Consider the following 24,239-nt stretch of genomic DNA (forward strand, 5'->3'; position numbering starts at 1 on the left):
AAAAAAAATACAAACTAGACTGGGCTCCTAAGGGGGCCTAGTCTGAAGCGGGGAAAAAACCTCCATGCCATGCACACATAAACATGTTACATTTAATCACGACAACTCGCAACTCATTTCTTCTTCTTACTCGTTGTCGCCATGTCTCTTCTTCGTTCTTCTGTTTCGTCTCCTTCTTGTTGTGTGTGCAGTTGTGCACTGAGCTCCAAAAGGCGTAGATGTTATTGTAGCGTCCCGGAAGAGTTAGTGCTGCAAGGGGTTCTGGGTATTTGTTCTGTTGTGTTACGGTGCGGATGTTCTCCCGAAATGTGTTTGCCATTCTTGTTTGATGTGGGTTCACAGTGTGGCGCATATTTGTAACAGTGTTAAAGTTGTTTATACGGCTTCCGTCAGTGTGACCTGTATGGCTGTTGACCAAGTACCGTATTTTTCGGAGTATAAGTCGCTCCGGAGTATAAGTCGCACTGGCCGAAAATGCATAATAAAGAAGGAAAAAAACGTATATAAGTCGCACTGGAGTATAAGTCGCATTTTTTGGGGAAATTTATTTGATAAAACCCAACACCAAGAATAGACATTTGAAAGGCAATTTAAAATAAATAAAGAATAGTGAACAACAGGCTGAATAAGTGTACGTTATATGAGGCATAAATAACCAACTGAGAACGTGCCTGGTATGTTAACGTAACATATTATGGTAAGAGTCATTCAAATAACTATAACATATAGAACAGGGGTGTCCAGAGTGCGGCCCGGGGCCATTTGCGGCCCGCCAAACATTCTAGAAATGCTATTGCAAAAATTAAAAAAACATTTTAAAAAAGTGGACTGAGGTGAAATCTAAATAGAAAATGTTGCAATGTTGACACAAAGCTACCATGCAGGCTTTTTTTTTCTTTTGTCTATCTTTATTTTTTATTTTTTTGCCATTGCTCCAAAAAAAAAAAAAATCAATGTTATAATGAATTATTTACCTATTCAAGGCTCCAATTATTTCAAATATTTCACTTTAAAATGTTTTATGTGGGAAATATTGCATATATTGTGTGGTTGCCACACAAAAACATCAACATTTTATTTGACAAAAGAGCATAAAACAAACAAAATAATAGTTCAAACGTAAAATCGACAGATATATCTGAAGTTGATCTCGTAACTTAAGTGTTGAAAGTTTAAAAAAAAAAATAATAAAAATGTATCACTTTGAGTGGGGCACCTTTTGGATCCCAAATATATTTAATGGGATTTTATTTATCTTTTCACTGTGATTACTCAAAAATAATAATGAATTAAAATCAATGGTGTCTTGCATTATTGATATTTTTAAGGCTCTAATTACTTCACATCAAACATTGCTTTCTGAATGTTTTGGGCATTATTATAAAAAACTAAGTTGACTTTGACAGAAAAGGCATAAAACCTTTTTGTTTTTTTAAACTTTATATCAACCTGAAGTTGATATACTGTACAGATTTACTGTTAGCGTTATATAAATAAAATAATAATTTGACTTGTTTTTAACATTTTAATGACTTAGACCAGGGGTGTCCAAAGTGCGGCCCGGGGGCCATTTGCGGCCCGCAGGTAATTTTTTAACGGCCCCACGGCACATTCTAAAAATACGATGAAAAAAAAATTCAAAACATAAAAAGTGGTATAAAAGACCAAACAGGAGAAATGTAACAAGAAAATGTTGCATTATTTACTCTAATAACACAAAGCTGCCATGCAGGCTGTTTCTTTCTTTAAAATATAATAATGAATCAAAATCAATGTCATTATGAATTATTGACCTATTCAAGGCTCCATTTACTTCACATTAAATATTGCACTTTGAGATATTTTGGGGGGGAAATGTTGTATATTTTTTGGTTGTCATTTAAAAAACAAAGTTTTTTTGAAGAAGGGCCTAAAACGAACAAACAAAAAACATAATCAACAATAAAACTTATAATTGACGGATAGATCTGAAGTTGATCTTGAGACTGTTGTGGTAAAAGTAAAAAAAAATGTTGGATTTATTTTTTTAAACTTTACTGAGCAGTACCCTTTTGGATCCCCAATAATTTTAGTAGAACTTTTTTTTTTAAGTGTCATTGCTCAAAAAAATAATGAATTAAAATCAATGGTGTTATGAGTTATTGACCTTTTTAAGGCTCCAGTTATTATATAATGTCAAATATTCCACTTAAAAAATTTATTGGGTGAAAATATTGCATATTTTGTGTTTTTTCCATTAAAAAAAATGGGTTTTCTTTGACAAAAAGAGAATACAACTTAAATCTTTAACAATGTTATATTGACAAATAGACCTAATGTTGATCTAGAGATTCAAAACTTGAATAATAATAAAAATAATAATACTGAATAATGACACATTTTTAATTTTTTTTTAAACCAAAACCCTTTGGGGTCACTGGGATCAAGCCTGAGTGGAGGCCTAAATGTATATTTTTTATACATACTATATTGTATTGGTTTTTAAAATAAAAAATATCAAAATGGCCCCCGCTTGCTTTGATTTTTCAGTGTGCGACCCTCAGTGGAAAAAGTTTGGACACCCCAGTGCTATACGTTTACCAAACAATCTGTCACTCCTAATCGCTAAATCCGATGAAATCTTATACGTCTAGTCCAGGGGTCGGCAACCTTTACCACTCTAAGAGCCATTTTGGCAAGTTTCACAAATTAAAGAAAGTAATGGGAGCCACAAAAAAAAAAATTTAATTTAAAATGAAAAACACCGCATACAAAGCTTAAATGCTTTGTGCTATGTTAACCAGGGGTCTCCGACACACGCACCGGCACGCACTTTAATGTGGAAATTTGATGTTAGTGCAGCCCACGAGTTTTGAATGAATGGCGCTTGATAGCGTCATACTTGCCAACCCTCTCATTTTTCCCGGGAGACTCCCGAATATCAGAGCGTGATGACACTGCATTTGGCGCCCTCTACAGTCTGCCCTAACAGTGTACCTGCTCGACCACACGTAGAATGCAATTTCAGCTTGCTCATGTAAGTGACAGCAAGGCGTACTACCTCAGCAGCCACACATCTTACACTGACGGTACCAATACCCAGAATCCCATGCAGCCCTAACTCTTCCGCTCAACCAACGCACGGAGAGGGGGGGGTTGATGTGTGGGGGGATTTGGTGGTAGCGGGGGTGTATAATATAGACCGGAAGAGTTAGGGCTGCATGGGATTCTGGGTAATGGTTGTGTTGTGTTTATGTTGTGTTACGGTGGGATGTTCTCCAGAAATGTGTTTTTCATTCTTTTTTGGTGTGGGTTCACAGTGTGGCGCATATTTGTAACGTAATAATGTTAAAGTTGTTTGATACGGCTACCGTCAGTGTAAACTGTGTGGCTGATGAGTAAGTATGCTTTGCTGTCTCCTGTGTGTGCAAGTAATAACAACATGCAACATGTGGCTAAACTGGCATGCTGTATGTAAATGCTATAGAGGACAATTACTGCAGTGCAATTAGGGCACGCCCTTTATTTAGAAATTAGAGTGTAAATAGGATTATTTTTTCCCTGGGAGTAATCTATGAGAGACACAGAGATTCATAAGTCTCCTGGGAAAATCGGGGGGGTCGGCATGTATGTAGCTGAGCCGCATCAGAGTGGTCAAGGAGCCGCATGCGGCTCCGGAGCCGCGGGTTGCCGACCCCTGGTCTAGTCTCTTACGTGAATGAGCTAAATAATATTATTTGATATTTTACGGTAATGCGTTAATAATTTCACACATAAGTCGCTCCTGAGTATAAGTCGCACCACCGGCCAAACTATGAAAAAAACTGCGACTTGTAGTCAGAAAAATACGGTATGCCTTGCATTCACTTGTGTGTGTGTGTGTGTGTGTGCTTGAAATTAACGTTATTATTAAACCAGTTAAAAGATCATACAACGTGTCAGCATTTCTTGACATCTTCGAGTAAAGACCATTGTTAAACCCGTCCAACGCTACATTATAATGTGACTGGGCCGGCACGCTGTTTATATGGAGGAAAAGCGGAGCCCTGGACAGCATGCGGCTGTTAAGGGGTGAAGGCAGTGTTTCCCATAAACTGCCAAGATACCTGTGGCGGTGGGGGCGTGGTTATGGGCGTGGTCATAATGACATCATCAAGTAATTTGCATAATCTCTACAATGATATTATTTTCTCTAAAAAGGCTCAAAAAATGTATACTTGCTAATTAATAATAACAGTTTTGTTTTAAACGTCCATCCATCCATCCATTTTACAATATAATTACAACACTTTATGTACATATTTATATACAGATTTGAACAATAAGTTATTCACTGAAATATATTTATTAATTGTGGTTCTTACAAAAAATATATCTTATAAAATATAAAAGCTCAAATGTCTCTTAAAGTTCTGCCCCTTTAATTAGTGCATACTAAATAATTTAACTTTAGCCTACTACTACAACCATATTATTTACCAGCAACATAAAGTGAAACAGAGGCAGAGGTGTCCTGCCACAGTCAGTAACAAATAAACAGAAAACAGTAGTGGTCAAATACAAATAAGGCAACAAGAGAAGTATCCTACACTTCTCTTTTGTAAAGTAAATCTGAACAGTCTATATGGGCATCTATATCAACTATATGATTTACCTGAGAAGCTGGACAGGACAAAAAAATATATATATATATATTTTTTATTTATTTATTTATTTGTGGCGGACGTAATTCTTTCGTGGCGGGCCGCCACAAATAAATGAATGTGTGGGAAACACTGGAAGGTTTCAGGTGAGAGAGGACGCTAAAGGCAGTGCTCTTAAGGCACGCCCCCAATATTGTTGTCCGGGTTGAAATCGGAAGAAAGAGAACGGTTGCCCCGGGAGATTTTCGGGAGGGGCACTGAAATTCGGGAGTCTCCCGGGAAAATTGGGAGGGTTGGCAAGTATGGCTGAAACCCGTCGTCACGCTCGCGCGCGCCTGATTTCGGAGCTGTCAGCCCGCATCCGTCATTCGCCGCATAAATCCGGCCCGCGCCGTCATGCTTCCGGAACAAATGTCAGCGTGCATGCAAATGACGACTATCAGTCACTGAAATTAGGAGTTCGGCTCCTAGCGACGTTTTGAAGAACGACGCAGCTGCAGGCGGAATAGCCCGTTTTTTTTTTTTTAACGCACCGCGGTGACCTTTGACCCGCTCCACGCCACGTGACGACAACTTCCCGTGACAGCTGTCAGGAATCGTTCCCCACCCCGACACCCTCCATCGTTGCCTCGGCAGGGCGGAAGTGTCCGAGATGCTCTTTTATTGTTGGACTGACCTCATCAGGGAGACGGCGGTGGTTGGCGCGGGGGATTACGGTGACCTCCGAGGGGCTCGCCTTCTTCCCCTGGCCGGCTCCTTTCAAGCTGCGTGACATTTACACAGATGTAATTTGGCTGCCCACGTCTTGCACAAAAGGGAACTATCAAAAGACGCATCCGTCACCGCTGCCGGGGGTGGGGGTGACAAGATGGCGGCGGGTTCAGGGCGAGTTGCAACTCTGACATATGTCGCTGTGAAATAATGAAGACCGAGTCTTACATAACGGCAAATCTCCGCAATTAGCATCGCTAACATAACCGCCGCCTCATCACTTTCATTCCCTCGCAGCTTTTAACGTTTCTTCCGTCTGGCGACTTCACCAATTCCCCACTGCGGCTTGAAGACGCACGCAATCAACAGTCGCCATCTTGGCCCACGAAAGGGAAAGGGAGACTCCAGAGTCGGGACGGGTAGTCAATTATTTTCCAGAACTACCAGATGTCGGTGTAGATAAAAATCAGACTTGCCGTATTTCCATACCTTTTGTTCCACTTGCAGGCTCGGTCGGTTCAAACACTTGGCGAGGAAACAAGCACCCAAGCAACACTCCTCAATTATTTTCTGTCATGCCGCCATCCACCCCCCACTTTCTGGTGCAACTATAAATAGTATAACTTGTTTATAAAAGTGTTATAAGTTCCCCTCTGCATAACATTGTGTCCTGATTAACATTGACAAAAAAAGAAAGAAATAAGGATCAATTTACAACAACTTTATTAACACTGTTTTTTTAGTCTGGAACAGAAAATATTTTAAAGTGCATCAATTTGCCTGAAAAAATGTAATCCTTATTTAAAATATAGACTTTTCGACCATTTGATACTGAGAAATAAAATTAAATAAACTCAATAAAAACAATTCAAATTGATCAGCAACATTAACTCGATGTATAAAACACGTTCACCTACAAAACAAAAATGAATAAAAGTATTTATATTTATATTGGATCTAGTCTTTTGTTGCACCCTAAAACGTGTTTATACTGTAAGTATTTTACTTATTAGACACCAGTTGTTGTAGTTTTCATTAACAAATTTGGAGGTGTTAAATGCTAATACTAATCAGTAGCATGTATATGGCGCAGCCAATGTAAATTAGCATTGAGGCAACAATGAGCATGTTTAGCCGTTCACAGCTTTTCAAAGCGGGGTTTGAAGCACGATACTGATAAAGCATCGTGGCCACATCCGTGCCCCTAAACAACAAAGCTCCACTAGCTCGATGCTAATTTACATTGGCTGCGCCATATACATGCTACTGATTAGCATTAGCATTTAACACCTCCAAATGTGTTCAGGAAAAGTACAACAGCTGGTGTGTAATAAGTAAAATACTTACAGTATAAACTAGTTTTAGGGTGCAACAAAAGACTCGATTTTGATTGATGGCAACACATCGTAGCCTATACACTACTGCCATCTAACGTCTCAGAATTGCAACTGCACGCCAAGTCTACTATGTAATACTTGCAAATGAGACTTAGAAGAACAATAATAATAATCAAACATTATTAATAACATAAAAAAAACTATAATAGCTACACCAAAAAAATTTGCAGCACAACGTACCCCCGAAGGGTACCCCCGCCCCCCTGCACTCCCAAACAGCAAAGCTCCACTAGCTCGATGCTAATTTACATTGGCTGCGCCATATACATGCTACTGATTAGCATTAGCATTTAACGCCTCCAAATGTGTTAATGAAAACTACAACAGCTGGTGTGTAATAAGTAAAGTACTTACAGTATAAACTAGTTTTAGGGTGCAACAAAAGACTAGATTCAGATTGATGGCAACATATCGTAGCCTATACACTACTGCCATCTAACGTCTCAGAATTGCAACTGCACGCCAAGTCTACTATGTAATACTTGCAAATGAGACTTAGAAGAACAATAATAATAATCAGACATTATTGATAACATAAAAAAACTATAATAGCTACACTAAAAAATGTTGCAGCACAAACGAATACAACACGTTTGGGGAGATTTTGTCGAAGTGGGGGGGCTGGAAGTCAGGATTAACGGCTACATTTAGCACGTTTTGCCATTCGCAGCTTTTCAAAGCGAGGTTTGAAGCACGATACTGATAAAGCATCATGGTCACATCCATTCCCCCAACATTAAAGCTGCACTAGCTTGATGCTAATTTACATCGACTGCGCCATATACGTGCTACTGATTAGCATTAGCGATTCTACATGGCGATTTTTAACACCTCCCAATTTGTTAATGAAAATTATAACAGCTGGTGTGTACTAAGTCAAATACTTACAGTATAAACACGTTTTAGGGTGCAACAAAAGCTTAATGGCAACACACTACTGCCATCTAACGTCTCAGAATTGCAACTGCGTGCAAAGTCTAGCATATAATACTTGCAAATGAGACTTAGAATAACAAGAAGGGGTCGGGGGCTGTTTATGAATACTCAAACATAATTAATAACATAAAAAAACTATAATAGCTACACAAAAGAATTTCGCAACACAAACGAATTCAACACGTTCGGGGAGATTTTGCCGAGGTGGGGGGGCAGAATTACATTTACAGCTGCAATACATACAGAATAGTGCTGCTAGGATCCTGATGAGAGTGCGGAAATATGACCATATTACACCAACCCTTCACTGGCTTCCTGTTCCACTAAGGATTGAATACAAAGTCTCCCTACTAACACACCAGTGCTTCCATTGAAATGCCCCTCTCTATCTCAAAAAACTACTCACCCCCAAATCCTCCACATGACACCTCCGCTCCGGACAGGCTAACCTCCTCCAACCTCCGAGGACAAAGCTACGAACAATGGGAGACCGGGCTTTCTGCTCCGCCGCTCCCAGTCTATGGAACGCTCTCCCTGACCACCTGAGGGCACCACAGACTGTGGATGCTTTTAAAAAAGGCTTAAAAACCCTTCTTTTTAAAAAAAAAAAAAAAAAAAAAAAAAGCCTTTTTTTTAGATATATGCATACTAGTTCTAGCTATTAGGCTGTTCTAGTTTTTATTTTTATTTATTTTTATTATCTTTTTATTTTTATTTTTTTTAATACACTGTAGCACTTTGAGGTTGTTTACTCAATGTAAAGTGCTTTTTTACAAATAAAATCTATTATTATTATTATTACATCACTTGCCAGATATTAGAATAACTTCAAAACCATAACGGCACAAATAAAGGTTTTTACAGCAGTATCATTTTAGTGTTTGCAGTAAGGGGTCGGGGGGGGCAACTTCACACAGGTAAGTAACACCCACTCACCGAGTTAACTACCCTGTGACACGTCGTCATTCGTTCCTCTCCCACTCGTCTTCGCCGTGCAGGCGCGAACATTTGCACCCACCGTTGCGCCTCGTCGTCAGGATGTCACACGGTAGCAATGTGGTCTCACATCCGCTCCACTCCGCCTCTCCTCCCGCAGGAAGTGATGTGCGTGCACGAGGAGTGCACGTCCTGCTACTGTCTGCTAGAGGCCCAAAGGTGCCACGTCCTGCTGGAGCAGCCCGGACGCTACGCCCTGGTGGGGGAGCCACTGAGCCACGACGCTGCCAAGCGCCTGCGACTGGCCGCCTTCGGGAGCCCCGACCCCAGGAACCCTTTGGGCTTCGTCCTCACGGTCTACTGTGTGGACGACACGCCGCACGCTTTCCAGGTGACCACGGATTTCAATCAATCAATCAATCAATCAATTTCCTTTATTTAACCAGGTAAAGACTCATTGAGATTAAAATCTCTTTTTCAAGAGCGACCTGACAAACAAAGTTACAATAATAATTACAACAAGACAACACAACAGAAGAACAGCAGTCATACCACAACAGGTCAAAAATAATTTTAAACGATTAAGTAATAATTAAATTTAAAAGCAAGTACATTTTCCAAGAGAACTGGTTTCTCGATCTTTTAAAATGGACTTAAACTCCCCCAAAGTGATCAATTCTGGTAGCCTCAGATCCGTCTGGATGTCATTCCATGACCAGGGAGCAGCAAAGCTGAATGCTTTTTTGTCCAAGTTCTGTGTTGGCTTTAGGATTTAAAACCATTTTGACGTGGCTAAAAATGTGGTAGCGATAATGTCAGTATCTGTGTACCTACTTACTGTAATATCTACCGCCCCACTGCTTACCCACCTATATATGCAGATGGGACAACATTTTACACATAAATACATCTTTGAATAATTCCTTCATTTATTATTGTTTCAATTAAATATATAGATGTGTTTATTTAATCTCAAAGTACATTTGATAATTTATTATAAATTATAAATTATTTATTAAATTTGTATTAAATTATTTAATCACTCTATTTATAAATTTTATTATTTCATGATTTAATCGATTATTTGATGATTTCTTGAATTATTTTACAATCTAAAAATGCATCTAATCAATATTTATCGTCATTTTTTATAATCATTTATTTATTCATTAACGTGTGTGTCATTTATTGTAATTAGTCAGACACAGTGGGCGGGGCTAACACAAATCTAGTCCAATCAGCTATTAAGATCCGCCCACTGACTTTGACGGCTGAATGGGTGAAATTACATCCATTTATCCATTTTCTAAATAAATGCATATTTAAATAATTACTTAAATGTGTCATTAATTCATAAGTCAATAAATAAATCATGAAATTATAAAATCCATTATTAATTCATTTGTGAAATGATCAATTAAATTGTGAAATATTTAATTAAACCATTAGATAATAATTAAATTGTTAAATAATGAAATATAATTTTACATTAAATAAATTAATGACACATTTAATAACACACGTATGTGTTGAATTTAGATTATAATTAATTATTATATATATTATGTATCGTCAAAAAGAAAAAGCACATGACACATGACATTTTATTATGAAGTTTTCTGAAGGAGTCCTCCCTTCCTGTTCTTCTGGCGCCCCCAGGAGGTGACGGCGGGTGAGCGTGGTCGAGGCGGGCGACTCCTGGAGGAGCCCAAAGTGTTGATGTTCAGGGGCAACATGTTGAGCCTGCAGGTGTCCATCCAGGACATCCCACAGCTTTTGTGGAGCATCAAGCCTTTCACCACCTGCCAGGTACACACTGACCACAATCTGACCACCGTCTGACCACCATTGATCCAGACCACCATCTGTCCACCATTAAGTCACTAGTGATGTGTGGATCGATACTGAAATATCGATTCTCAAACCAACATATCGATACTTTTGATACTTTAGTTATTTGAGATCATGTATGTAATTAACAGGAACACAATTTAAAGTGACTAAATTATTGGAATCTTTTTGTCTGAATCAGTATTCCTTAACCGTAGGGCCCCCCATAGCCGCCAAAACATATCTTGTTTCTCAGCTGTGGGCTGTATGGGCACTCAGTTGTAGTACACTTTTCCACCACTTGTGGCAGTAATGACAATATCAAACAAACAGAAGAAGTGTAGAGCTAAAGTCATGGAGAAGTTTCTTAAGCGCAAAAATCTATGCGTAAAGTGGCGAGACTTAAAATACACCACTTTTTCAATTTTACCAGACTCATTGGGTTTCTTTCCACAAAGTATCGCTGATACCAGCCAAAAATGTTACCTGATATTGAATTGGAAAGAAAATCTGTGGTATTGTTCATCAGTACAGTCCACCATTTATCCAAAATCTGTCCACCACTTGTTCATCTGTCCACCACCTGTCCAGCATTAGTTCACCATCAGCCCACCATCTATCCTTCAGTACACCATCTGTCCACCATCAGTCGGCTATCGGTTTAGAATCTGTCCACCACCAGTCCACAATCTGTCCACCATTAATCCGTCACCAGTCCACCATCAGTCTAGTATCTGTCCACCACCAGTCCACCATCTGTCCACCAATTATCCATCATCAATCTACTACCAGTCCACCATCAGTCTAGTATTTGTCCACCATCTGTCCAAAATATGTCCACCACCAGTCCACCATCAATCTACTACCAGTCCATCATCAGTCTAGTATCTGTCCACCACCAGTCCGCCATCTGTCCACCATTAATCCATCATCAATCCACGACGAGTCCACCATCGGTCTAGTATTTGTCCACCATAAGTCCAAAATCTGTCCACTACCAGTCCACCATCTCTCCACCATCTGTCCACCACCAGTCCACCATCTGTCCACCATTAATCCATCATCTATCCCCAATCAAACCACATAGTCCACCATCAGTCCACTACCAGTCCAACATTAATCCATCATCAATCCCCAATCAAACCACATAGTCCACCACCAGTCCACCATTAATCCATCATCAATCCCCAATCAAACCACAGAGTCCACCATCAGTCCTCCATCAGTCCACCACCCGTCCACAGTCAGTCCACCATCAGTCCACCACCAGTCCACCATCTGTCCACCATTAATCCATCATCCATCCCCAATCAAACCACATAGTCCACCATCAGTCCACTACCAGTCCAACATTAATCCATCATCAATCCCCAATCAAACCACATAGTCCATCATCAGTCTAGTCCACCATCAGTCTATGTCCACCATCAGTCCACCACCAGTCCAACACCTGTCCACCACAAGTTCACCATCTGTGCACCATTTTATCCATCATCAATCCCTAATCAACCCACATAGTCCACCACCTGTCCATAGTCATTCCACCGTCTGTCCACATTCAGTCCACCATCAGTCCACCACCAGTCCATCATCAATCCCCAATCAAACTACATAGTCCATCATCAGTCTAGTATATGTCCACCATCAGTCCACCACCAGTCCACCATCAATCCCCAATCAAACCACATAGTCCACCATATGTCCACAGTCTGTCCACAGTCAGTCCACCATCTGTCCACAATCAGTCCAGAATCTGTCCACAATCAGCCCATAATCTGTCCACAGTCAGTCCACCATCTGTCCACAGTCAGTCCACCATCTTTCCACAGTCAGTCCACCATCTGTCCACCACCAGTCCACCATTAATCCATCATCAATCCCCAATCAAACCACATAGTCCATTATCTGTCCACCATTTGTCCGCAGTCTGTCCACAGTCAGTCCACCATCTGTCCACAATCAGTCCAGAATCTGTCCACAATCAGTCCAGAATCTGTCCACAGTCAGTCCACCATCTGTCCACAGTCAGTCCACCATCTGTCCACCATCTGTCCACCATCAGTCCACCATCTGTCCAACATTAATCCATCATCAATCCCCAATCAAACCACATAGTCCATCATCAGTCTAGTATATGTCCACCATCAGTCCACCACCAGTCCACCACCTGTCCACCACCAGTCCACCATCAGTCCACCATCAGTCCACCATCTGTCCACAGTCAGTCTATCATCTGTCCACCATCAGTCCATTATCACTCAACAATCAGTCCAGAATCTTTCCACCATCTGTCCACCATCAGTCCAGAATTTGTCCACCATCAGTCTGTTATCTGTCCACAGTCAGTCTAGCATCTGTCCACCATCAGTCCACCACCAGTCCACCACCTGTCCACCACCAGTCCACCATCAGTCCACCATCTGTCCACAGTCAGTCTATCATCTGTCCACCATCAGTCCATTATCACTCAACAATCAGTCCAGAATCTGTCCACCATCCGTCCACCATCAGTCCAGAATTTGTCCACCATCAGTCCGTTATCTGTCCACAGTCAGTCTAGCATCTGTCCACCATTAGTCCACCACCAGTCCACAATCTGTCCACCATTTGTCTAGTATCTGTCCACCATCAGTTCACCATTAGTCCACTACTAGTCTACCATTAGTCCACCATTAGTCCACAACTAGTCTACCATCAATCCACCATCAGTCCAAAATCTGTCCACCATCTGTCCTTCAGTCCACTATCAGCCCCCACTGTTGGAGTTATCTTCATCTTGTCTATGTTTCCATTAGACGACCCTCTCTGTATGATTGAAAGTAGGGACACAGCAGGAGATGACACACACTTACAGTCTATAGGCGCCATGTTCCACTCTGCATGGTGAAGTTCAACCCGCAGCGACTGTTCTATTAGCACAATTAGCTCACGCCGGTGTCTGCGGAATACCAAGGAGGCTTCTTCAGGAGCGGCGGGAGACGCTATTTGAGCTACGAGACGAGGACGCTCTCCTGTGTCGCCGTCTGAAGGATGATGATTCATCCATTACAGCTCCTCGTTGGCCCGCAGGATGGACCCTTTTTTTTTTTCTTCCTGTAATGATGTCTGGCTGATTACCTGAGCAGCGTGTCCCTCCTACGGCCCACCTTCAGAAGCCCCCGTTCCAGGCGTGCCTCAATCTTCATTGAGGACAATTGTGGGAACACTGAGAAGAAGCCTTTTTCTCTTGCCAGTGCACTGAATGTGGGACCTCTGACCTCACCAATGCACCAAAACAAAACAAAAAATGCCCCGTAGCTGTCCCGATACTTTTGTCACAGTTTTCCATATAGCAGGGGTGTCCAAAGTGTGTCTTTTTTATTTTTTTATTTTATTTTTTTTGGCCCTCAGCACTTTTTTTTTTTTAATCAGTTGTAGTACACTTTTCCACCACTTGTGGCAGTAATGACAATCTTAAATAGAAGAAGTCTGGAGTTCGAGTTTCATAGCGCAAAAATGGTGACTAAAGTGGGGAAACTGCATTTTCATTTGCACCTCCATTTTATTGACAGTTTAGTTAAGAAACATGAATCATTATTTTTTATTTATTTAGCTACTTAATGTATTTATTTTAGCGCTAAATAATTGTATGTAAAATGAACAACATCAGCATTTATGTATGAATCCTTACTTAGTCAACATATTTAGTTAGAGCTGATTTTTCTAATCCGCCTGACCTAAGCCTAAGGTTTGTGTAAAATAATAACACTGTAATTGGATTATAAACTCTAAGTAGGTTAGATATAATAATTAAATATGATTACAATCAATATTTGAGAGGGCCCCGGACCCCTTTGTAGTGGAAAAGGTTAAGAACCCTCTGCTTTAGATCAGTGATTCTCAAACTGTGGTACATGTACTACCAGGCTCCATCTGGTGGTACGCCAATAAAATCACTCGATTTAAAGTAGTTCTATTTTCCTATATTCAAACGCAGTGTTACTGTTCAAAATGTGAGAGCGGGCAAAAATATTGAATGTACTTGTTAAATAAAACCTGCCTTGTTTTTAATGAATACTTATGTATTTGGGTCAGCAACCCAAAAGGTTGAAAGAACCATATTGGACCAAAAATACAAAACAAAAATCTGTCTGGAGCCGCAAAAAATGTAAAGTCTTATATAAGTGTTATAATGAAGACAACTCATGATGTAAGTGTCTATGTTAGCTATATTAGCCTACTATCAAAATTACTTTAAAAGTCTTATATAAGTGGTATAATGAAGGCAACACATGATGTAAGTGTCTATATTAGTTATATTAGCCTAATATCAAAATTAATTTAAAAGTCTTATATAAGTGTTATAAAGAAGGCAACACATGATGTAAGTGTCTCTATTAGCTATATTAGCCTACTATCAAAATGAATTTAAAAGTCTAATATAAGTGTTATAATGAAGGCAACACATGATGTAAGTGTCTCTATTAGCTATATTAGCCTACTATCAAAATTACTTTAAAAGCCTTATATAAGTGGTATAATGAAGGCAACACATGATGTAAGTGTCTATATTAGTTATATTAGCCTAATATCAAAATGAATTTAAAAGTCTAATATAAGTGTTATAATGAAGGCAACACATGATGTAAGTGTCTCTATTAGCTATATTAGCCTACTATCAAAATGACTTTAAAAGTCTTATATAAGTGGTATAATGAAGGCAACACATGATGTAAGTGTCTATATTAGTTATATTAGCCTACTATCAAAATGAATTTAAAAGTCTTATATAAGTGTTATAATTAAGGCAACACATGATGTAAGTGTCCATATTAGTTATATTAGCCTACTATCAAAATTAATTTAAAAGTCTTATATAAGTGTTATAATTAAGACAACACATGATGTAAGTGTCTCTAGCTATATTAGCCTACTATCAAAATGACTTTAAAAGTCTTATATAAGTGTTATAATGAAGGCAACACATGATGTAAGTTTCTATATTAGCTATATTAGCCTACTATCAGAATGACTTTAAAAGTCTTATATAAGTGTTATAATGAAGGCAACACACGATGTAAGTGTCTCTATTAGCTATATTAGCCTACTATCAAAATTACTTTAAAAGTCTTATATAAGTGTTATAATGAAGGCAACACATGATGTAAGTGTCTGTATTAGCTATATTAGCCTACTATCAAAATTACTTTAAAAGTCTTATATAAGTGTTATAATGAAGGCAACACATGATGTAAGTGTCTCTATTAGCTATATTAGCCTACTATCAAAATGACTTTAAAAGTCTTATATAAGTGTTATAATGAAGGCAACACATGATGTAAGTGTCTGTATTAGTTATATTAGTCTACTATCAAAATGAATTTAAAAGTCTTATATAAGTGTTATAATGAAGGCAGCACATGATGTAAGTGTCTATATTAGCTACATTAGCCTACTATCAAAATGAATTTAAAAGTATTATAAAAGTGTTATAATAAAGACAACACATGATGTAAGTGTCTATATTATCTATATTAGCCTACTATCATAGGCAGACGCAAATATTCGTTGACAGAAATGTTGTATTTTAATTTTTATTCTACACATTTTTTGCAACATTAGAAATTATTAGCAAAATGGAGGCTTCTCATTGGATGATATAACTTCTGGAAATTACTAGCTTTTAATGGCCAAAGGTATAGATGTGTGTGTCCAAGTTTAAGGAAATGACAGGCTGCCTTCTTCTAATGGATTTATAGCTGGGCAACGTTTGCTGTGGTCTGGAACAACATGGCACACAAACAACTATGAGAAATGCAGCCAATATTACATACAGATAATGTGTCATAAGATATGCAAATATAAATTAAATACACAGAGGACATAAGTAAAGGAAATTAAATGAGCTTAAATATAGCTACAAATGAGGCATATTGATGCAATATGTACATACAGCTAGCCTAAATAGCATGTTAGCATTGATTAGCTTGCAGTCATGCACTGACCAAATATGCCTGATTAACACTTCAGCAAATCAATAAAATCAACAATGCTCACCTTTGTGCACTCACGCACAGCATAAAACGTTTGGTGGACAAAACGAGACAAAGAAGGAGTGACAGAAAACACGTCTTTCTGTGGCAGCATCGGCAAAATGTGTACATGTAAACAAACTGCGATGAGTTCAAGGATCGCTGAAATTAGTAGGACAAAACGGTGCTTGCCAAATACTCTCATCATTGAAGCATGTTTAATATAAACAGTGGGATTTCTAACAATTAGGAAGGTTTGTGTCATGTTTGTCCTCCTACAGAAAATATATTAAAACAAAAATATATATTTTTCTTCATCTTTTTTCATTTTCACACATCTCTGAAAGAGGTCTAGGGAGCCACTAGGGCGGCGCTAAAGAGCCGCGGGTTGCGGACCCCCGACTTAAGCCTACTACGCTACTGTATTTTAATGTTGGTCATTGTGGTTTTTGTCCGAGGTGGTACTTAGTGGAAAAAGTTTGAGAACCACCGCTTTCGAGTAGGAGCGCCCCCTAGCGAGTGGTTGGCGTGCGGGGCTAACGTGACCTGACGTGAGGGCGCGTGTTGAGGAATGTGCGTGACATTAGCGCCGTGTCCGCCTCCGGATTGGCCGCCGTGACGAACGAGCGGAGAGTGACCCGTCATCAATCACAAAACGCTCGTCCGACCGTGTCCTCCTTCTCGTCCTCAGGAGTTCTCCTTCCGCCAGGTGTGGGCGGGCCAGCAGCGCCCCCTGCAGTGTGCCTTCTCTCTGGAGCGCTACGGCCTCTCCTCGCCGCCGCACCTCTCCTGCAAGATCAGCGTCAGGCAGGTCAAAGGTCAAGAGCAGATACTTCAGGTCTACACGTCGGTGGCGGAGGTGAGACGCGGTGTTTCCGATACAGCTTTTTCATTTCCAATACCATGTATGGAGCCTTGAGTAATGGCCGATACCGATCCTATACGATATCAGCAGGAATCATACATACTTGTACTATTTTGTAGTGTGGAATGTTAGAAAATGTTTGATCAAGTGAAATTAGGCATGAGTCCTATTTAATATGAACTGTCTGGAATGGATTTATGCTGTCTTTAATTTAAAGTTAAAAAGTTAAAGTACCAATGATTGTCACACATACACTAGATGTGGCGAAATTATTGTGAGTTCAAACCCCGGCCGAGTCATACCAAAGACTATAAAAATGGGACCCATTACCTCCCTGCTTGGCACTCTGCATCAAGGGTTGGAATTGGGGGTTAAATCACCAAAAATGATTCCCGGGCGCGCCCACAGCTGCTGCTCACTGCTCCCCTCACCTCCCAGGGGGTGAACAGGGGTGATGGTTCAAATGCAGAGGACACATTTCACCACACCAAGTGTGTGTGTGACAATCATTGGTACTTTAGCTTTAACTTTAATCTGTTCCAGGGTCAAACTGTACCCATCGCCGAAGCGTTGTAACTTGAGATGTCCGATAATGTATTTTTTGACGATATCCCGATATTGTCCAACTCTTAATTACCGATTCCGATATCAACCGATACCGATATATACAGTCGTGGGATTAACACATTATTATGCCTAATTTTGTTGTGATGCCTCGCTGGATGCATTAAACCAGTGGTTCTCAAATGGGGGTACGCGTACCCCTGGGGGTACTTGAAGGTATGCCAAGGGGTATGAGATTTTTTTTTAAATGTCTGTCAAAAAGAACTGTGGAAAGAAATGCAACAATGCAATATTCAGTGTTGACAGCTAGATTTTTTGTGGACATGTTCCATAGATATTGATGTTAAAGATTTCTTTTTTTGTGAAGAAATGTTTAGAATTAAGTTCATGAATCCAGATGGATCTCTATTACAATCCCCAAAGAGGGCACTTTAAGTTGATGATTACTTCCATGTGTAGAAATCTTTATTTATAATTGAATCACTTGTTTATTTTTCAACAAGTTTTTAGTTATTTGTATATCTTTTTTTCCAAATAGTTCAAGAAAGACCACTACAAACATACTTGCCAACCCCCCCGTTTTTACCGGGAGACTCCCGGTATTCAGCGCCTCTCCCGATAACCTCCCGGCAGAAATTTTCTCCCGATAAACTCCCGGTATTCAACCGGAGCTTGAGGCCACGCCCCCTCCAGCTCATTGCGGACCTGAGTGGGGACAGCCTGTTCTCACGTCCGCTTTCCCACAATATAAACAGCTTGCCTGCCCAATGACGTTATAACTGTAGAATGATCGAGGGCGAGTTCTTGGTTTCTTATGTGGGTTTATTGTTAGGCAGTTTCATTAACGTCCTCCCAGCGCGGTATCAACACACAACAGCAGTCACGTTTAGTCTACCGTAAAGCAGTCCGTCTGCCGTAAAGAGCAATGTTGTGACACTCTTAAACGGGACAATACTGCCATCTACTGGATAGCCTCCAGAACACTGAAATTCAAGTATTTGTTTTATTTATATGTATAATAAAATAAATATATATATGTATATAGCTAGAATTCACTGAAAGTCAAGTATTTCATACATATATATATATATATATATATGAAATAATTGAGTTGGTGAATTCTAGTTTAAATATATTCCCCTCTTAACCACGCCCCACCCCCGACCACGCCCCCCACCTCCCGGTATCGGAGGTCTCAAGGTTGGCAAGTATGACTACAAATGAGCAATATTTTGCACTGTTATACAATTTAATAAATCAGAAACTGATGACATAGTGCTGTATTTGACTTCTTTATCTCTTTTTTTCAACCAAAAATGCTTTGCTCTGATTAGGGGGTACTTGAATTAAAAAAATGTTCACAGGGGGTACATCACTGAAAAATAGGTTGAGAACCACTGCATTAAACAATGTAACAAGATTTTCCAAAATAAATCAACTCAAGTTACGGAAAAAAATGCCAACATGGCCCTGCCATATTTATTATTGAAGTCACAAAGTGCATTATTTTTTTTAAACATGCCTCAAAACAGCAGCTTGGAATTTGGGACATGCTCTCCCTGAGAACATGAGGAGGTTGAGGTGGAAGGGTAGCGGGGGGTGTATATTGTAGCGTCCCGGAAGAGTTAGTGCTGAAAGGGGTTCTGGGTATTTGTTCTGTTGTGTTTATGTTGTGTTACGGTGCGGATGTTCTCCCGAAATGTGTTTGTCATTTTTGTTTGGTGAGGGTTCACAGTGTGGCGCATATTTGTAACAGTGTTAAAGTTGTTTATATGGCTACCCTCAGTGTGACCTGTATGGCTGTTGACCAAGTATGCAATGCATTCACTTGTGTGTGTGAAATGCCATAGATATAATGTGACTGGGCCGGCACGCAAAGGCAGTGCCTTTAAGGTTTATTGGCGCTCTGTACTTCTCCCTATGTCCGTGTACACAGCGGCGTTTTAAAAAGTCATACATTTTACTTTTTGAAACCGATACCGATCATTTTGAAACCGATACCGATCATTTCCGATATTTAAAGCATTTATCGGCCGATAATATCGGCAGTCCTATATTATCGGACATCTCTAGTTGTAACGTCCTTTACTGTTGCGCAAGTGTAAAAAGAAGCGAAGCATGCAAACGGGGTGTGTCCTCCCTTTTTGTTTTTTTGTGGCAGAGCCAGCAGGGGGCGCTGCCCTTCTCCTCCCAGTCGGACTGCAGCGTCACCTCCCAGACGGGGCCGCGAGCCTTCAAGATCCCGCCGTCCATCCGTCAGAGGATCAGCGCCACCTTCGACAGCGCCAACGCCAAGGGCAAGGACTGGCGCCTCTTAGCCCGGAAGCTGAACATCGACAGGTGAGTCAGGCGGGGAAAGTTGGGGGGGGGGGAATGGCGAGAGAGCAGGTCGCCTCTCTTCCAATGCGTGCTCAGAAACGGGATTTAAGCGGCGTGTCGGCGCTAATCCGCCATCGTCTCCAGTGGCGCCCACGCTGCTGATTTCATTATAGATGAGGAGAGCGCGCTGACGCTCTACACACACCAGATTCACATCAGAAAGGTCCTTGGACCGCCGCAGACCTCGTTCATTAGTCTGGTCATCACGGGGTCCACCTGAAAGGAAAACAAGCGGTGAGCAAGGTTTGGTCCTCGGGTCCTGTCACTCACACTCTTTGTGTCCGGGATTTATGCAAAGTTGTTCTGCTGATGTTTGGGAATAGTCACTGGACAGGAACAGGAACTAGATGTGAGAAACTGTGGGGAAACAGTGCCCCCTGCTGGACGGCATCATACTCATCACCACTGTCCTTTCCCCCATTTTGATATTTGTCATTTTTCAAAACTAGTACATTATATCGATTTTTTGGAAACCTTCAGGGCTCAAGTTTGGTCCCAGGGACCCGGAAGGGTCAGTCAGTAAAAAAAAGTTATATCTGTCAATATAAAGTTATTTTTAAACATGTTTTTTTTATTTTATGTTTTTGTCAAAACAATGTTTTTTTATGACAAAAACACATCAAATATGCAATATTTTTCCCAAAAACATTTCCAAGTGGAATATTTTATGTTAATAATTGAAGCTTTAAATAGGTCAATTATTCATAACAACATTGATTCAGTATTATTTTTTTGAGCAATGGCAGTTTAAAAAAAAATCCCACTAAAATTCTAAAAAGGGCTCACTCATAAAAGTGTTAAAAAAATAAATAAATACATTATTTTAACATTTAAGTCTCTAGATCAGTGGTTCTTAACCTGGGTTCGATCGAACCCTAGGGGTTTGGTGAGTCGACCTCAGGGGTTCGGCGGGGCCTCCGCCACGGAGGTAAAGACACATCCGAACTTATTGTGTAAATAAAAACTTCTCCCTATCGGCGTATTATGGATACCCCCAAACAATGTTCCCTCTAATTTTCCATCTGATTTGCAGGTTTTTTGATTGATTGATTGAAACTTTTACTAGCACATTGCAAAGGAAGAGAATACATTATATGAAACAGTACAGTTTACACAGTACAGTACATATTCCGTACAATTTACCACTAAATGGTAACACCCCAATACATTTTTCAACTTGTTTAAGTCGGGGTCCACGTTAATCAATTCATGTGAATGTGTGTAAGGTGTGTAAGTTGTTGTGAGTTCATGCACTGTGTTGGTTTTGTTCTTACTGGTTCATTTTGTGCACCAGTAAAAAAACATAACTTTTTCTTGAATTTGAAAAAAAAAAACATTTTATTTTTCACTAAAGAAGTATTCGGTGAATGCGCATATGAAACTAGTGGGGCTCGGTACCTCCAACAAGGTTAAGAACCACTGCTCTAGATCAACTTCGGATCTTTACGTCAATTATAAGTTTTTATTTTTGTTTTTTTTTGTCTATACACTTTTTGTTAAAGACAACCCTGTGTTTTAATGGCAAAAACACCAAATATGCAATATTTTCCCGAGAAACATTTGCAAGTGGAATATTCGATGTGAATAATTGAAGTCTTAAATAGGTCATTGATTCATAACAACAGATTCATATTTTTTTTAGCAATGGCAGTTTAAAAAAAAATCCCACTAAAATTCTAAAAAGGGCTCACGCATAAAAGTGTTAAAAATAAAATTAAAAAATAAAATTTTTAATTTTAACATTTAAGTCTCTAGATCAACTTCAGGGGCCGTACTTATCAAGCTTCTTAGAATTACTCCTAAGAAGTCTGCTAAGAGTTGACTTAAGAGTAAATAAATTCTTCGCTGAAAGCTGCACTTAAAAGTTAGTTATCAAGCGTCTTACTCACACTTTCAGCGAAGTGTAGGACTGAATCTTAAGTGTCACACTCAGAGCTGAATTACGACATTACTATGTGCCGTAAACGGAATTTTAGGTGACGTCATTTCTGTGTCCATAGAAATGACCAATCACGGAAGGGAATCCGTTGTCTAAGAATAAAGAAATATCTTGGAAATATTTAAGTGGACAATGGGAGTGTATATTTTGACAATAAACTACAAAATAATACAAAACAAACTAGTCCCCGCCGGCACTCACGCTACCGCTCCCTCTCTTCTATCGCCCACACACTCACTGACGTCACTCACCTCACGGCCACACACATGTCATAACATTTTCTTTCCAATTCATTAATTAGGCAACTAATTTGAAACTGGTGTGGGTGGCTCTATATATACTAGCCCATTGCAGACACATGCAGAAATCAACAAGGAATCGAAAAGTATTAAATCTGTGACAAAAATAATATCCGCTCTGTCTAAACGATACCGTTTGATCAGCTGCTCGTCATCAAAAAAAACCAAACATTGTTCCGTTCCCTGAACGTTCGCGCACGTCTCTCTCGCCTCAGTGCCATCCCCTGCTGGCAACTCCTAACCACTTAAGACACCTCTGAAGGTCTCTTAAAGGCCTACTGAAATGAATTTTTTTTATTTAAACGGGGATAGCAGATCTATTCTATGTGTCATACTTGATCATTTCGCGATATTGCCATATTTTTGCTGAAAGGATTTAGTATAGAACAACGACGATAAAGATTGCAACTTTTGGTATCTGATAAAAAAAAAAGGCTTGCCCCTACCGGAAGTAGCGTGACGTAGTCAGTTCAACATATACGCAAAGTTCCCTATTGTTTACAATGATGGCCGCATGAAGTGAGAGAGATTCGGACCGAGAAAGCGACAATTTCCCCATTAATTTGAGCGAGGATGAAAGATTTGTGGATGAGTAAAGTGCAAGTGAAGGACTAGTGGGGAGTTGAAGATATTCAGATAGGGAAGATGCTGTGAGAGCCGGGGGTGACCTGATATTCAGCTGGGAATGACTACAACAGTAAATAAACACAAGACATATATATACTCTATTAGCCACAACACAACCAGGCTTATATTTAATATGCCACGAATTAATCCTGCATAAAAACACCTGCGTGTTTGTTATGCTAGCTCCTAGCTCCTCTGCTAGCTCCTAGCTCCATAGAACACGCCAATACAATTCAAACACCTGATCAACACACACAATCACTCAGCCCAAAAGACCGTTCACCTAACCCAAGGTTCATAAAGCTTATATATTTTAAAAAAGTTACGTACGTGACGCGCACATACGGTCAAGCTATCAAATGTTTAGCAGCCAAGGCTGCATACTCACGGTACCTGATATTCAGCTGGGAATGACTACAACAGTAAATAAACACAAGACATATATATACTCTATTAGCCACAACACAACAAGGCTTATATTTAATATGCCACAAATAAATCCTGCATAAAAACACCTGCGTGTTTGTTATGCTAGCTCCTAGCTCCTATGCTAGCTCCTAGCTCCATAGAACACGCCAATACAATTCAAACACCTGATCAACACACACAATCACTCAGCCCAAAAGACCGTTCACCTAACCCAAGGTTCATAAAGCTTGTATATTTTTAAAAAGTTACGTACGTGACGCGCACGTACGGTCAAGCTATCTAATGTTTAGCAGCCAAGGCTGCATACTCACGGTACCTGGTATTCAGCTGGGAATGACTAAAACAGTAAATAAACACAAGACATATATTTACTCTATTAGCCACAACACAACCAGGCTTATATTTAATATGCCACAAATTAATCCTGCATAAAAACACCTGCGTGTTTGTTATGCTAGCTCCTAGCTCCTATGCTAGCTCCTAGCTCCATAGAACACGCCAATACAATTCAAACACCTGATCAACACACACAATCACTCAGCCCAAAAGACCGTTCACCTAACCCAAGGTTCATAAAGCTTATATATTTTAAAAAAGTTACGTACATACGCAAAAAAAAGTTGCGCACATACGGTCAAGCGATCAAATGTTTAGAAGCCAAAGCTGCATACTCACAGTAGCACGTCTGCGTCTT

General features: G+C 39.9%; 1 protein-coding gene across 1 annotated transcript in view; it reads left to right on the plus strand.

Moving 5' to 3' along the window:
- Positions 1 to 24,239, plus strand: part of LOC133656407 (netrin receptor UNC5D-like) — a 190,173-nt gene that overhangs the window by 155,880 nt on the left and 10,054 nt on the right. The window contains exons 13-16 of the mRNA XM_062057491.1: positions 8,763 to 8,993; positions 10,262 to 10,411; positions 17,135 to 17,302; positions 20,034 to 20,212. Coding sequence (XP_061913475.1) covers positions 8,763 to 8,993; positions 10,262 to 10,411; positions 17,135 to 17,302; positions 20,034 to 20,212 — 728 coding nt within the window. The remainder of the gene's footprint in view (positions 1 to 8,762; positions 8,994 to 10,261; positions 10,412 to 17,134; positions 17,303 to 20,033; positions 20,213 to 24,239) is intronic.

This window comes from Entelurus aequoreus, linkage group LG08 (assembly GCF_033978785.1).
Source record: "Entelurus aequoreus isolate RoL-2023_Sb linkage group LG08, RoL_Eaeq_v1.1, whole genome shotgun sequence".
Lineage (NCBI taxonomy): Eukaryota > Metazoa > Chordata > Actinopteri > Syngnathiformes > Syngnathidae > Entelurus > Entelurus aequoreus.